This window comes from Remersonia thermophila, chromosome 4 (assembly GCF_042764415.1).
Source record: "Remersonia thermophila strain ATCC 22073 chromosome 4, whole genome shotgun sequence".
NCBI lineage: Eukaryota > Fungi > Ascomycota > Sordariomycetes > Sordariales > Chaetomiaceae > Remersonia > Remersonia thermophila.
In genome coordinates, this window is record NC_092220.1 from 3,118,432 (window position 1) to 3,133,502 (window position 15,071).

The 15,071-nt window shown below is 62.0% G+C and overlaps 6 protein-coding genes across 6 annotated transcripts; 3 read left to right on the plus strand and 3 right to left on the minus strand.

Annotated features, from left to right (window-relative positions):
- Window positions 1–689: 689 nt before the first annotated feature.
- On the plus strand, window positions 690–1,688 carry VTJ83DRAFT_5018 (uncharacterized protein; the record flags this gene model as incomplete). The annotated part of the gene is made up of 1 exon (XM_071011572.1): window positions 690–1,688. The coding sequence occupies one exon, from the start codon at window positions 690–692 to the stop codon at window positions 1,686–1,688; it is 999 nt and encodes a 332-aa protein (XP_070866468.1).
- Window positions 1,689–2,270: 582 nt separating this feature from the next.
- Window positions 2,271–5,462, minus strand: VTJ83DRAFT_5019 (uncharacterized protein; the record flags this gene model as incomplete). Its single annotated transcript, XM_071011573.1, has 1 exon — window positions 2,271–5,462. One exon carries the CDS (start codon window positions 5,460–5,462, stop codon window positions 2,271–2,273), a length of 3,192 nt encoding a protein of 1,063 aa, XP_070866469.1.
- An 818-nt stretch (window positions 5,463–6,280) lies between these two features.
- On the plus strand, window positions 6,281–7,280 carry VTJ83DRAFT_5020 (uncharacterized protein; the record flags this gene model as incomplete). Its single annotated transcript, XM_071011575.1, has 3 exons — window positions 6,281–6,309; window positions 6,453–6,766; window positions 6,880–7,280. 3 exons carry the CDS (start codon window positions 6,281–6,283, stop codon window positions 7,278–7,280), a joined length of 744 nt encoding a protein of 247 aa, XP_070866470.1.
- A 230-nt stretch (window positions 7,281–7,510) lies between these two features.
- On the minus strand, window positions 7,511–8,712 carry VTJ83DRAFT_5021 (uncharacterized protein; the record flags this gene model as incomplete). The annotated part of the gene is made up of 7 exons (XM_071011576.1): window positions 7,511–7,660; window positions 7,722–7,777; window positions 7,859–7,899; window positions 7,965–8,349; window positions 8,421–8,431; window positions 8,506–8,618; window positions 8,698–8,712. 7 exons carry the CDS (start codon window positions 8,710–8,712, stop codon window positions 7,511–7,513), a joined length of 771 nt encoding a protein of 256 aa, XP_070866471.1.
- A 902-nt stretch (window positions 8,713–9,614) lies between these two features.
- Window positions 9,615–12,324, plus strand: VTJ83DRAFT_5022 (uncharacterized protein; the record flags this gene model as incomplete). The annotated part of the gene is made up of 3 exons (XM_071011577.1): window positions 9,615–9,662; window positions 9,770–9,940; window positions 10,006–12,324. The coding sequence occupies 3 exons, from the start codon at window positions 9,615–9,617 to the stop codon at window positions 12,322–12,324; spliced, it is 2,538 nt and encodes an 845-aa protein (XP_070866472.1).
- Window positions 12,325–12,846: 522 nt separating this feature from the next.
- Window positions 12,847–14,138, minus strand: VTJ83DRAFT_5023 (uncharacterized protein; the record flags this gene model as incomplete). Its single annotated transcript, XM_071011578.1, has 3 exons — window positions 12,847–13,506; window positions 13,712–13,757; window positions 13,873–14,138. 3 exons carry the CDS (start codon window positions 14,136–14,138, stop codon window positions 12,847–12,849), a joined length of 972 nt encoding a protein of 323 aa, XP_070866473.1.
- Window positions 14,139–15,071: the final 933 nt, after the last annotated feature.

A 15,071-nucleotide genomic window follows, 5' to 3' on the forward strand; every position in this document is an offset into this window, starting at 1 on the left:
GTGTTGCAAGAGGGGGATTATGTAGACGGCCGGATAGGCCTGGCTGATCCCAAGGTAGATCCCGACACAATCCACGTGGATATCGACACCCGTGCGTTCCCTTGTCACTCATGGTGCTCGCTTCTCTCATCACCGGCGTCGGTTTCGATGCTATGAAAAGAATACGGCAATGTCCGAGGTTGTTTACATCGCGGCTCTCAATCCGTCAACGGCATCCAGGTTCACGGTATTAATTGCTATACTATACAACAATGCGGTAATACAGCATCCGCTTGTACCTTTACCTTGCACGTTTCGCTTGTTTGGCGGCTGGTCCCACCTGTAACGGAAATTTCCAACCTGTTCGCATCTCCACCGCCGCCAAAAATAAATTTCCCGGAAGCGCTGCTTCGCCAATTTCTTCCACTTTTCTTCTTCTCCCCGTTGCTGCTTGACCAGCAGCATCCGCAACCACGGTGGTAAGTGGCAATTATTCTTTTCTGACATGCTTTCTCACGAAAAAGAGGATGATTATACCATCGTATAACCAATCTGTCAATCCACTGAATCCAAGTGATGACTACTATACGTGTCCAAGGCTTATGACTCTTATTGCTTCTGGCTCGCTTTGTTTCTCAACATCGCTTCGCGATCTCGAATTGGTTGGCTGACGGCGAAACCCCAGGATTCGGCGACAGCCTCAACACCCCATGGCTGCTGCCAGCGCCCCCCCGGCGGCCGAGAGGCTGGTCCGCATCTCGCGCATCGCCGGCCGCTACCTCGTCTTTGACATTGACGATGTTGTCTACATCCGTCGCTGCCACGGCGTCTGCGCCGTCCTGACGGGCACCATGCCCCAGAACCCGACGCAGAACCTTTTCCTGGGCTTGCCCGTCGAGCTTCAGGCCGAGGAGGCCAAGCTGCTGGTCGACATGGGCGTCGCCTACGTCGCCGACGAGCTCGCCGACCACCTGGCGCGCCTGTCGGACCCGGCGTTTGAGCCGGCCCGCAGGACGTATCGCGAGCACCTCAGGCAGCTGCGCAAGACCGCGCAGCAGGCCTTCGAGGAGGAGAAGGCGAGGGTGGCGGCCCTGCACGCGGACAAGCGCGGCGGGAAGAAGAACAAGGAAAGCAAAAAGAAGCAGCCTGCGGGGGTGGAGGCCGCCAGCGCAGAGCCCGAAAGCTCTGCTGCCGCCTCCGGCCCCGCCGCCCAAGCAGAAACCCCATCTCTCTTTGATGATGACGTCCCTCCCCCACCACCACCCCAGCCACAGAAGCAGAAGCCATCCATCCTCCCCGGCGTGACCCCCTCCACCAGCTTCCCCCTCACCGCCACACCTCCCAGCCCTGCCTCCTCCGCTCCTGCCGACTCCATACCCGCGTCCGTCGCCCCCTCGTATGCCCTCCTCACCTACCTCAACAGCCGCGGCTACTACACAACCCCGGGCCTGCGCTTCGGCGGCCGCCTGAGCGTCTACCCGGGCGACCCCTTCCGCTACCACGCGCACTACCTGGCCAACGGCTACGGATGGGACGAGCCGGTGCCGATGCTGGATGTGGTGACGAGCGGGAGGTTGGGCACGGCGGTGAAGAAGGGGTTTTTGTTTGGAGCCGAGAGGCCCAAGGCGGCCGCGGAGGAGGGAGAAGAGGGCGGAAAGGACAAGGGGGAGAATGTGAGGGTGTTTTGCGTGGAGTGGGCAGGCATGTAAAGAGTTGGGACTTTTTCTGTCATGTAACACCTCGGCGGGAGCTTATGAACATGTGTATGGATAGATGAATACGATGTGATGCCCTCCTCCCTCCTTTCCACAACCATGGGAGGAGGAGGAGAGAATAGAGATACCCAATTTCACGCGTTGCTTATCCGGGACATGTTTGATACCTCAACGAGTCGCTGAGGGATGAGCATGTCACAGTAAGAAGCGACCACGATATTGTAATATTGTCAGCCCAGCCATGCATGCACCCAAACGCTGCCACATGGAAAAGCCACTCGTCCCTCTCTAAATGCAAAATCACTTGCCAAAGCACAGTTGACCGCGATTAGTAGTCGTAGGTATCTATGTACATGGCTTCCCTCTTTCTGTGCTCTCCATATTCTCCGGTGCGCCCGTCACCGCCCAAGCTTGCTTCAGAACGAAACATGCTTGAGGCCCCCCGGAACGGAAGGAGAAAGAAAAGTATAGCAGAAAGAAGAAAAGAAGAAAAAAAAAAAAAAAACAACAGCAAAGAACAGCAACAATAACAACAACGACAAAAAAGCCCAAGAGAGAAAAAGGAAAACAAACCAATCAAGGCACATAAATCCGACTAAAGCTCATCACCTCCCTCCGGCAGCACACGCACTTGTCGAAATTGTTCATGGCCAACGACACGCGGCACTCGTCGCACAAGCACAGGCAGCGGCACGGCCACACAATGACGGTGCGCGGCTCGCTCTGGCACACGACGCACAGCGGGCCGTCCGGGCCCAGCCCGTTGGCGCCTGTCGCCCACGTCCCTGCGCCAGCTGCCGTTCCCGGCCGGGAGGAGGAGGAGGTGGTGGATGGCGGCAACGACGACAGCCCTCCCGAGACCCAGGGGGAAGAGGAAGAGGAAGATGCCCCCGCCGCGGCCCTGCGGCGGGAGAGCAAGAGCTGCTCCAGCGCCCTCGCTTCCTCCTCCGGCGTCATCCTGTCGCTGCCCCGAACGCCCGCGCCGCCCGTTCCAACGCCGACGCCGCGGCCGGCGGCGGGCCGCAGGCGGGCGTTGGTCAGCAGCACCTTGGCGCGCTGGCGCTGCTGGAGCGCCCGGAAGCGGGAGCGGGTCATGATCCCTTCGCTCGAGAGGTGGGCCGCGATGGTGAGGGCCTCGTCGCGGTCCTCCGGGCTCTGCGGGTTGAGCAGGCGAACGAGATCGGCGGCGCTGAGCGGGATGGCGTCGTCGTTGTCGGGAGCCGGCGTGGGCTCGCGCGATGCGCGGGCGGAGGCGACGGCGGATGCAAACGAGCGAGGGGCGAACGGTTGTTGTTGTGGTTGTTGGTGGTGGTAGTGTTGCTGGGTGGGCGTGCGCTGGCCGTCGCCGAGAGCATCTGCGTCGTGGTCGTCGTCGCCGTCCTCCTCCTCCGGGGCCGACTCCCAGTCCAGCTCGCTGGCCGTTTCCGTCGTCGAGATGACGCTGGTGGTGTCGGTCATGTCGTCGGCGTCGGTGCCTGCCGGGGGCACGTAGTCGCCGCTCGAGTCGCGCTCGCCCCAGAAGCCGCCGCGGGCGAAGTGGTCGTAGAGCTTCGAGTCCAGATCCGCCTCGTCGATGGGCTGCGGCTCGGCGAGCCGCCGGTCGCCGGAGCGCATCCAGCGCCGCAGCTCCTCTTCGACGTCGATGTCGTCCTTGTGCGGGATGGTCAGGTAAACGCCCCGTCCCTGGGGCAGGATGTCCACGGCCAGCCTGTCGCGCCGGCTCGACTTCTTTTTGGAGGCCGGTTCGTGCTTGGGCGCCTGGGACAGGCGATGGAGCCAGCGCGGCGAGGTGCGCATGCCGAACAGCGCCAAGAAGCGCAGCGTAAACGACGCCCAGACGACGAGCACCAGCCGGAAGACGTGCATCAGGTACTCAAAGGCGATCAGCCACCGGGCGCTCCGCTCGGCCGCGCCCACACCGTTACGCGTCCTCCGGCCGGTCGCGACGGCCTTGGGGACCTGCTGCGCGGCCTTTTCTCTTGCGTAGCCGCTCGCGGCGCCGGCCTGACCGTCCTTGATCGGCACGAGGCCGATGGTGCCGACCGAGTCGAAGTGCGACCCCGGGATCCCGCCGCTGATCCACTGCATCCTCAGCTCCTCCAGCTCCCGCAGCCGCTCCTCCTCGAGCCAGGTGTGGCTTGCCAAGTTGACGGGCTGGTCCTCGTTGAGATAGACGGCCTCGCTGGCCATGTTGATGGCGCCAAACCCGGCGCGGAGCAGGGCCGTGTAAAAGTCCATGTCCGTGCGGATGCGGATTTCCGACAGAGATACGTTGGCCTGCATGTTGCCGTGGGCGCGGACGATGCGTTGAAGGACGGAGAGCTGCTCGCCGTCCGGACCCCGATTCGGCGAGGCCAGAGCCGAGAGCGTCAGGGCGGAGACGTAGACGACGCCGCACGAAAAGATGCCCAGGAGGATCAGCACGTGGGGGATGAAGCCGATGATGCAGACGGTCGGGAACCTCAGCAACCCCTGGGCCGCGGGGTCGTCAATGGAGAAGCGGAAGGCGCTCCAGAGGAGGCCGGCCATAAAGCACAGCCCCCAGAAGCCGGTGCTGAAAAGGCGATACTTGGACTGGACGTTCAAGATGCCCAGGATGTGACTCGTGGCGTGGCTCATGGCGGAGAAAAAGGCGACGAGGAGAACCTCGGGGGCGGTGTTGACCCTCTTGAGAATCATGGCCCTGGTCAGGGCCATCTTGGACTCGAGGGCGGACGGGTCCCCCGAGGTTCCGTTCGCAGAGAGGCTCCATCCCAGCTGGTTGCTGATGGACGCGTCGGCTTCGGCGAAGGCGAGGGAGTGCTCAAAGATGGTCATGCCCGTCTCGGCGGCGACGGGCCGGCCCTGGACGGCGCACGAGAGCACCTCGACGAACTGGCTGACGCAAAAGGTCTCAAAGAGCGGCCACAAGCGCGAGAGAGAGCCCGAGAGCTCCGGATGCGCCCGGTCGTCCCAGGGGACCATCTTGACGGAGCGGCACGACTCGGCGTCCGAGGCGCCCAGCAGCAAGGCCGAGCTCAGCTTGTTGAAGACGGGGTTCGGGTACGAGAACATGAGCTCGGAGCTCTTGCTGGCGTTGGCCCAGCGCAGCTCGGCGAAGTCGGGCGAGGTCTGGCACTGGATGGACTGGAGAAGCCAGCGGGCCTGCAGGAGCAGCAAGATGAGGGGCCCGGCGCGGAGGAGCAGGCGGACGTGCCATTTGAGCTGGAGGCGGCGGCGGGTGGCGGCAAAGATGTGGGTGCGGTTGAAGATGACGGCCATGGCGATGCAGCTCAGCGCCCACTTGCTGGTCGCATAGCTGAAGACGCCGCCGAGGCTCTTTGCGCCCTCGGTGGAGACGCGAGAGAGGAACGCGGCGGGATTCTCGGTCACGGCGTCGGCGGCGGCAGCGGCGGCGGCGGCGATGGAGGCCGAATCGGACGCGGAAGCGGAAGCGGACGCGGCGGAGGTCAAGGTGTCGGCTAGGTCACCGGCGGCGGCGGTGGCGGCGGCGGAGAAGGCGTCCAGGTCGGGGGCATCGGGGACGACTCGCTGGCCAAAGCCGTCGATGGCATCCGGGAAGGAGATGAAGGAGCCGAGCTTGCCGAGCTTCATGACCATGCGGGGACCGGCCATGACGAGGTGTTCGAGCGACGGGGCGAGGCGGGACATGTTGATGGTCAAGCCCAGCTGCTGGGTCCAGAGGGTAAAGTTGCGCCAGGCGCTCGCGTTCTCGATGGCGGAGGGCAGGGCGGCGGCCACGGCCTCGGGAAGGGCATCGTCGGCCATGGTGTGGCCCGGCGTCGGTCTCGTCCTCTGCTATCTATCGGCGAGGGGGCGGGTATGCAATTGCAATTATCCACGCAGGTTCGATCCGGGAGAGAAGAATCAAGCGGCGGCAACGAGGATGCGCGATGCAGCAGGACCTGGCGCCGAGCCCAGGCCTGCGCGAAAAGGAAGAGACGGAGAGACAAGGAAAAGAACGCGTGGACTCGCGCGATCAAAGCAGGCGCCTCGTTGGTGCATAGCCGACTCCAAGAGCCTAATCGTACATGGTGGTCAAGGGTTTGGTAATCGGTCAGTCCAACAGATGGCCCAACAGCAGCAGGCCGACGGCGGATTGGGCAGCCGTGGTTCTCGTGAGGTTGGACGAAAAGGTGTCGCGGTTTGTGAGGCTCGGACGAGCGAAGCATGTCGTGATGCCTTATCCCGGCTTTCCTTGGTTATCGCTTTCCCCTTGTTTGAGAAGCCATGGTGGGGACTCTTTGTGACGTGCAGGGACCCACTGTCACATGCCCCACTGCGCCAGCGCCGCTAAGCTTCAGGTACCTGGGCCGTACGGGAGTACGGTAGGTAAGGTAATTTACGTCGGGTGTACGCTAGTTAGCGAACAACTGCTGCAGCAGCCGTCAACAAAGTCGCATTGCATTCCATCCCGTCCTTTGCCTTTGGCAACTCTTACCTAGCAAACATAGTTCGGTTCATCCTCCTCCATTGCATCCTCCCTCCTCCTCCTTCATCCAAGCACCAACGAACGCTGCTTTGTCTTTCTCCACCACATCGCTGGCCAAGGCTGCGCTACGCAAAAACGCGAAAACACAAAAAACATGTCTTCAGGGCAACAGGCCATCGCTACGTATGTGTCATTGCACTCCGACACATACAAAGCTCCCTGTCCTTGACGCGCCGCCTCTTTTTTTTCTTCCGTCTCCAAGAGGCGGCGGCGGCGGTGACGACGACGAACAAACCCCTACTGACCATCTTCCTCTCCCCACACAGCGTCTACGTCCGCAACCTGGAAGAGCGCGTCAAGCCCGAGCCGCTCAAGGAAGCACTCCTCGCCATCTTCTCCGAGTATGGCAACGTGATCGACATTGTGGCCAAGCGCAACCTCAAGGCCAAGGGCCAGGCCTTCGTCGTCTTTGACAAGCCCGAGTCGGCCCTGGCCGCCATTGAGGAGGTCCAGGGCTTCGAGCTGTTCGACAAGCCCATGCACGTCGCCCTGGCGCGCACCCGGAGCGACGCCACCGTGCTGCAGTCGGGCAACGCCGACGAGTTTGACGCCCACAAGCGCCGACGTCTGGCCGAGAAGGGTACGCTCCGCCATGACGTCTTTTGCTTTTCCTTTCCCTTTTTTTTTTCCGTCTCACGATGCGAGGGGAAAGCGGAAGAGAAACCTGCGCTGACAAGCTCTACAACGAAACAGACAAGAAAAAGGCCCTCGAATCCGCCGAAGAGCAAAAGCGTCTCAAGCGCCCCCTCCCCGGCGCCCCCGCGGCCGCGCCGGGCGAGCGGCCGGCCAAGACGGCGCGCGGCGCGGGCCTCAAGTCGACGGGCGCCGCCGCCGCCACCGTCGTGCCCGACGAGTACCTCCCGCCGAACCGCATCCTGTTCGTGCAGAACCTGCCCAGCGACGCCGACAAGGACTCCCTCACGTCGATTTTTGGCCGCTTCGAAGGGTTCCGCGAGGTGCGCATGGTGCCGGGGCGCAGCGGCATCGCCTTCGTCGAGTACGAGGCCGAGGCGGGCGCCATTACGGCCAAGGAGAACACGGCGGGCCTGATGCTCGGCGACAAGGCCATGAAGGTGACGTACCAGCGGCAATGAGAGCTTTTTTTTTTCGCGGCTGTGTGGTGCGAGAGAGCACGGGCGTGTCTCTGTCTCTCTGGGGCTGTTGGTTCCGGACGGCCTCGGCAGTAAAGAAGACGACGGATCCATGCACAACACAAACCCAAGATACCCCCAATATATTGCGAATGGATGATTTGCGTCTACACATCAAATCCTACACAGATTGCACAAACGCTCTGCTCCTTGTTCTCCTTCTCCTCCCCTGATTAAAAGATGACATCCTCGTCTTCTTCGGCAGCCAAGAGGTCGGCTGGCCCGTTGGACCCGGTTTCCTCCTCCAATGCCGCAAGACGATCCTTCTTTGACTTCACCTCGGCGTCCGTCGCGGCTGTGTCTCGTTGCTTCTTGCTTGCGACCTGCGGATGTCGTTAGAGGGATATCTTTTGCTGTGCACAGGGGCCGTAGTCTTTTGCCCACCTTCTTGAGCCGGTAGAACTCTTCGCGGTCCAGCTCATCCAACTCAGAGTTGATATCTGCCCGAGGGTTAGCAAGCCGTTCAACAGTCGACAGGAGGTAGGACGGGCAGGCCGGGGGGGGTCTCTGGGTGCGCGCACATTTGATGGTGTTTTCTGTCCTCGGGATGATGACATGCTCGCTGCTGCTGTTAGCATTTTCCTCCGGACGGCGGTGCCGTGGGAAAATCGGCAGGGCCCGACTCACATGGCGTTGACTCTCCGGTTCACCACCTTGATCACCTCATCGAGAATGACAAACGCCGTCTGCAAGCTCGCCAGCTCGACCAGCGCCTCCACCGCCCGGGCATACGTCTCGCGGCAGCGCTGGACCTGCTGGCCGCCCTTGCCGAGACCCGTCATGGCGAAGTCGTTGTTACCCTCGGTCAGGTACGCCTCGAAGGCGGGGAGCAGCACGCCCGACACGTTCTCCTGGCGGGCGCGGATCCGGAAGCGCGCCGACTTGGCCGACTCCTGGATCTGGTACCCGATGTTTCCGCCCACGGCGTACGTCACCTCGGCGAGGGAGAGGGAGGCGATCTGCATGACGCGGCCCATCTTGCGCTTGGCCTCGTCGATGCGGCGCGTGATTTCTGGAGACGGGGGTGGGGGGGTTAACGGGAGGATATCGGACGGGAAGGGGCCGGAGGAAGTTGGTTCGCACCTCGGAAACGCCTGGATGCGAGAGAAGCCCCTGTTAGTCTCTCATACGCCTCATGCCTCAAGTCGGGAGAGAAAGGGGCGCATACTTGGTGAGGGCTTCGCTTTTCCTCTTGAGCAGGCTGTGACCCGTCTCGGCGCCCTTGAGCTTGGCCTTCATGACACCCAGGGACTGGCGCGTCGGGAAGACGGCCTCCCGGTCCTGCTGCCGGCGTCAGTTCCGTCTCGTGTGTCGCATCGGGGGGTGAGAGGCTGGGAGCATGGGGGATGCGGGAACATACACCGGCGCCGGACATTGTCGCCAACCGCTTGGAATGAGGAAGATGGGGTCGGATCGAAGAGAAAGCGGGAAACTTGGCCGAGCTGGGACGGCAACGACCGGGAGCAATGGACGGACCTGGCTCGTCGTCGAAAAGGTTGAAGGTTGTTGGTTGTTGGTTGTTGATTGTTAGGTTGTGCGGACGTGGTTGATGGTGGTGGAGCTTTGCAACCCACTTGGACGCCGATAACGTCAAGCTGGGAACGCCATCGTAATGGGCAATCCGCAACCAACGCTGGGCCGGCTGGATGGGGACCCCCCGGGGGGCAGCGGCAAACAGCACCCGTAATAGCAACCTGCGCTGGACCAGTGGCTTACAGCAGATCCCCAGCACCAAGCGGCACAGCTGGGAGGAGCCCCACCGGCCCCACCAGCGTCACTGGATCGTCACTGAGAGGGTAGGTACGCAGTACGTACCTAGTTAGGTAGTTACAGGTCAAGAGGTCAGGTGGGTCACCTCTTTCTCTGCAAGGAGGCGGGCGGGAGAGTGGTTGGCCCGTGCTCCAGGCAGGCAGGCAGGCAGGCAGGCAAGCGGGTAGGTACCACTCACTAGGGGAAAGGAAATTCCCAGCGAGAAGCGAAGGAACGCTGTTCGATTCCGTAACGTGACGTTACAACGTTCCATGTCAAGTTCCAGCAATCACAATCTCTCCCGCCCAATCGCCAAACCTCAAAAAAACAGAGCTCCAAACTCCAGACACGGTCCCGTCCCGGCCAGCTCGCAGTAATGTCACGGCAACGCTCGCTTTGACCTTCCTCTCCATCACGTCGTTCGTTCTCCCGCGCCGAGGGCGCCCATCTCCCTCGCCGTTGCTGTCTGGCAACACGCGCCCCAAGACCGACGCCGACGCCGACGCCGACGCCGACGACGCCCGCACCATGGCCCCGAGCCTTGCCAATTCGCGCCAGCCAGACCTGGCTCTGGTGGTAGGCCTGCCTCCCTTTTGCGTTGCTTCTTTTTCTTTTTGCTTCCCCGGGTGCCAATACCGAGTTGGACGACGTGGACGTTTTTGGGTCATTGACACGATTCCCAGGCCGAGGACGACTTCCCCTACGAGCAGGACATACGGCGAAATCTTGGGAGCGTAAAGCCGTGGCTGGCCTACATTGAGTACAAGCTCAAGCATGGCACGCTACGGGAGCAGGCCTTCGTCATGGAGAGGGCCTGCGTCCAGCTCCCGCGATCGTACAAGCTGTGGAAGATGGTAAGCAAGCGGCGTTGCCCTAATCCACGGACCGGGCCCTTCGTGGTTGCTGACGGCGCGGCCAGTATCTCCGGTTCAGGACGAAACACGTCGAAAAGCTCAACGCCGCCATCTTCGCCGCCGAGTACCAAAAGGTCAACGCCCTGTTCGAGCGCGCCCTCGTCCTCCTCAACAAGATGCCCAGGATATGGGAGATGTACCTCAAGTTCCTCATGCAGCAGCCCCTCGTGACCGTCACCCGCCGCGCCTTCGACCGGGCCCTCCGCGCCCTCCCCATCACCCAGCACAACCGGATATGGGCCCTGTACCGCCCCTTCGCCAACTCGGCCGAGGGCATGACCGCCGTCAAGATCTGGCGCCGCTACATGCAGGTCCACCCCGAGGATGCCGAGGACTTCATCGAGCTGCTGGTCCAGACGGGCTTGTACACCGAGGCCGTCCAAAAGTACATCGAGATCCTCAACAACCCGCGCTTCCAGAGCAAAAACACAAAGGGCCACTACGAGCTGTGGAGCGAGATGGTGGACCTGCTGGTTGAGCACGCCGTCGACATCGAGACGGGCCCGGAGTCGGGCATCGACGTGGAGCAGATCCTCCGCAGCGGCATCGAGCGCTTCAGCGACCAGCGAGGCAAGCTCTGGGTCGGCCTGGCCACCTACTGGATCCGCCGCGGCAACTTCGAGCGCGCCAGGGACGTGTTCGAAGAAGGCATCACCACCGTCATGACGGTCCGCGACTTCGCCCTCGTCTTCGACGCCTACACCGAGTTCGAGGAGTCCGTCATGGGCGCCCTCATGGAGGTGGCGCAGACCCGCGCCGCCGAGGGCATCGTCGACGAGGCCGCCGACTTCGACCTCGACATCCGCATGATGCGCTTCGACCACCTCATGAACCGCCGCCCGTTCCTGCTCAACGACGTGCTGCTGCGCCAGAACCCCAACAACGTGGCCGAGTGGGAGAAGCGCGTGGCCCTGTGGGGCGACAACAAGGACGAGGTGGTCAAGACGTACACGGACGCCATCGCCGCCATCCAGCCCAAGAAGGCCGTCGGCCCCTTCCACCAGCTGTGGGCCAACTACGCCAAGTTTTACGAAAAGGGCGGCGACCTGCGCAGCGCCCGCATCATCATGGAGAAGGCCGTCAAGGTGCCCTTCAAGTCGGTCGCCGAGCTGGCCGACATGTGGATCGAATGGGCCGAGATGGAGCTGCGCAACGAAAACTTTGACGAGGCCGTCCGCATCATGGCCAAGGCGGTGCAGGCGCCCAAGCGCTCCACCGTCGACTACTTTGACGAGACGCTCTCCCCGCAGCAGCGCGTCCACAAGAGCTGGAAGCTCTGGAGCTTCTACGTCGACCTCGTCGAGAGCGTGAGCTCCCTCGACGAGACCCGCAAGGTGTACGAGCGCATCTTCGAGCTCCGCATCGCCACCCCGCAGACCGTCGTCAACTACGCCAACCTGCTCGAGGAGCACAAGTACTACGAGGAGTCGTTCAAGATTTACGAGCGCGGCCTCGACCTCTTCAGCTACCCCGTCGCCTTTGAGCTGTGGAACCTGTACCTCACCAAGGCCGTCGACCGCAAGATCAGCATCGAGCGCCTGCGCGACCTCTTTGAGCAGGCCGTGCTCGACTGCCCGCCCAAGTTCGCCAAGGTCATCTATCTCATGTACGGCAACCTCGAGGAGGAGCGCGGCCTGGCCCGCCACGCCATGCGCATCTACGAGCGGGCCACCCGCGCCGTCGCCGACGAGGACCGCGCCGACATGTTCAACTTTTACATCACCAAGTCGGCCTCCAACTTTGGCCTGCCCTCGACGCGGCCCATCTACGAGCGCGCCATCGCCACCCTGCCCGACAACGAGGCCCGCGACATGTGCCTCAAGTTCGCCGACATGGAGAAGCGCCTCGGCGAGATCGACCGCGCCCGCGCCATCTACGGCCACGCCTCGCAGTTCTGCGACCCGCGCACCAACCCGGACTTTTGGCAAAAGTGGGAGCAGTTCGAGGTCCAGCACGGCAACGAGGATACCTTCAAGGAGATGCTCCGCATCAAGCGCAGCGTCCAGGCGCAGTACAACACCGACGTCAACTTCATCGCGTCCCAGGCCCTGGCCAGGCAGCAGCAGCTGCTGCAGCAGCAGCAGGCGCAGAAGTCGGCCAACGGCAGCGGCGGCGGCAGCGGCGGTGGTGGTGGTAGTGGAGGAGGAGGCGGAGATGGAGAGATGGACCCGGAGGTTGCCGATGCCATGGCGCAGCTGGAACGCCAGGCGCGCGCCCCCGTCGGTTTCGTTGCCGCTTCCGAGAATCTCAAGGGAAACGTCGCCGCCCAGCCGGTCGAGGTGGCCAACCCAGACGCTATCAACCTGGACGAGATGGACGAATGATAACCGACCCCCCCGCTTCTTGGTATGGTGTGGATCTGTTGGTTTTTTTTTTTTTTTTTTTTTTTTTTCCTTTCCCTGTAATTGGAATTGAAATTGAGTGTATAGATTTTGGGGGTGGGATGCAAAGATGCGTTGACATTTAAAGAAATGCGTGAGAGAGCGGGGAGAAGCTTGGGCAGAGAGAAAGCCAACCCAGACAGAGAGACTCGAGTTGTTTTTGTTTTCCTTTGTCGAATGGAATAGTTTGGGGCGTTATTTGATACTGGATGGTGCACGTGAGGGAGAGAGAGAAGGAGAAAAGATAAGTGGTTTGTCAAGATGAGATGGTCGTCGTGCCCATGTGAGATGGGAAGAGGAGGAGAGAGGAGGCTTCGTTTTGACCTGGCCGACCTCGCGGCTCAGGTCGCTTTATCAATATCAAAAATCAAAACCCCATTCTCCGCCGCCCGCCATCCGGCTCATGTCCCTTGTCAAGCGTTTCTCTCCGCCGGCTCCCCTGTCTCCCCCAGCAAAGCCCGCCCTTCACGGGTTCACGTACGCAGGAGGGACCTCCGTCGCCCCCTTGATCCGGAACGGCGGCTTCATCCCCGCCAAGTTGACGCCGGGAAACACGCGCAGGTTGACGGGGTGCAAGGGCGCCATCAGCTCAGCCACCCAAGCCGGCGTGGGCACCGGCGCCCCGAGCGCCCGCAGCTCCTCCTCGCCGCGGTCCGCCCACTCGTTGGTCAGGCACACGCCGCAGGCCGCGCAGAAGGTCTTGTTGAGGACGTGGTGGGAGAAGTGGTAGCGCCCGATGCCGCCGCCGCCGCCGCCGGTGGTGGTGGTGGTGGTGGTGGTGGTGGTGGAAGAGGAAGAAGAAGACGAACAAGGGGCCGCGCCGGACCCGAGGACGACGTGCTCTTTGCGGGGGTAGGCCCAGACGTACCCGTTCCGCACGCACACGCTGCAGTTGCAGTCGACCGTGCGGTCGGCGTAGGTGGCGTCGAGGGGCTTGCTCGCCAGGGCGACGGTGACGGCGCCGCAGTGGCACGAGCCGGTGTGCAGCTTGTGTCCTCCGTCGCCCGGGGCGGCGGCGGGGAGGGGGCCGGCGTGGACGGCCGGGGCGGCGGGGGCGTCGGCGGCGGGGCAGGCGTAGGGGACTTTGGTGATGGTCCAGGTGTCGATCCCCTGGAGGGCTCGTACCTGTGTTTTTGTTGGCAAGATGAGATGGTTCAGTGCCGCGCTTCTTTTCGTCCTTTTTTTGTTGTTGTTGTCGTTGCTGCTGTTGTCGTTCGGTCCCAACCGTCGGGTCCCACCAAGACCAGGGAGCTCGCGATGCAGTGCAGTCGATGGGAGAACGTCTCACTTACATTGACCAACAACACCATTCCGTCTTTGCCGCCATCACGTCCCACGACCTCGGCCGCGACCGGGGAAGCGCATTGGGGACAAACCTGCGGGCGAGCAATCAGCATCCCCGGTCAGCGGCGCTCCTCGGAGATGCCTTCTTCGCCATCTGAGCAACGTGCCCGATGAGCCACCGTCCCCTGCTCCCCAACGATCTCGTACCTCGCAAGATCCTCCCACGTCCCCGTGACCACCTCGACATGCCGTCGGCCGCCGCCAACCAGGTTCCACAGATAGCCCTTCCTGTGGCACATGGCGCAGCGGCACTCGAGCGCCGAGTGGATGGGGGGAAGCCAAACCTCGTACACGAAGGCGGCGCAGTGGCAGTTGCCCCGGTACGTTGTTTCCATGGCGGATGGGGCAGGGAGAGGCGCAGGAGGGCCGTCGGTGGAAGGCTGGGCGTCAGGCTCTCTCGGAGAGGCGGCCATGGTGATTCCGGCGATGGTGTTCTTGCTATCGCGCTATTCTTTTTCTTCTAGGTTCTGGAGCCCAAGGAGGGGGCTTACCGTTTCAAGAGAAGAGCTGGGGGGTGGGAGGTTGCGAGGTTGGCAGTGGAAGGAAGATTCATGGAGGGAGGAGGTAGGGCAGCGGGACAGCCAGCGCGTTTGGGCGCTTTTCCTCAACAAATACATTAGAGTTGAGCTTCCGGTGCTCGGGCTCCTCAACCCTTCGCTGCTTAGCCGGTATGCAGATGCAGGCAGGACGCCGTAGTTTCGTCAGCCTCGGTGCAACCCTGAGGATCCGTGCTGACGGGTGTCAACGTCGAGCGATCCTTGGGGAGAAGCCCGCGGGTTTGGAAGTTCCCCGGTTGTCCTCCCTGCATGCAACCTCGTCGTTTGATAACGGATGCATTTCAATTCAACATAGAACAACTCTTGCGTGGAATTCAAGCTGTGGATCCTTTCCAGCCTCGCTCCGAGCCGTCCTCCGGCCCGCTGTGGGTCCCCGGCACCGTCCGGGAACAGTGGGCCCCGGTCCGGCGCCACCACCACCACCCCGAAGCTCCGTCCCCGACGCCTGGAGATGGTGAACAGAGCCCAGCGTCCGAGAGTTTCTGACAGAATAGCTCAAGGATTAAGTATCCAGCGTATGAATTCCAAGACCACCACGGGCGATCAAACACTTTCTTGACCCAATCCCTCGCGTTCTGGTTTGACCATGAGCACTGATACGCAAGATGTGGAACAGATAGGCTGTCAACATGCCTGACCTACCCAACGATTTCTCGGCTGCAATGGGAGATGTGACCAGCTGTCAGACATTACATCTACTGGAGAGAAAAGCCTACCTAAAAAAAAAGGGGGGGGGGCTCAGCATGGCCTCAAGAGAGTAAAAGGAACACGAACACGTTCGCCAACGAG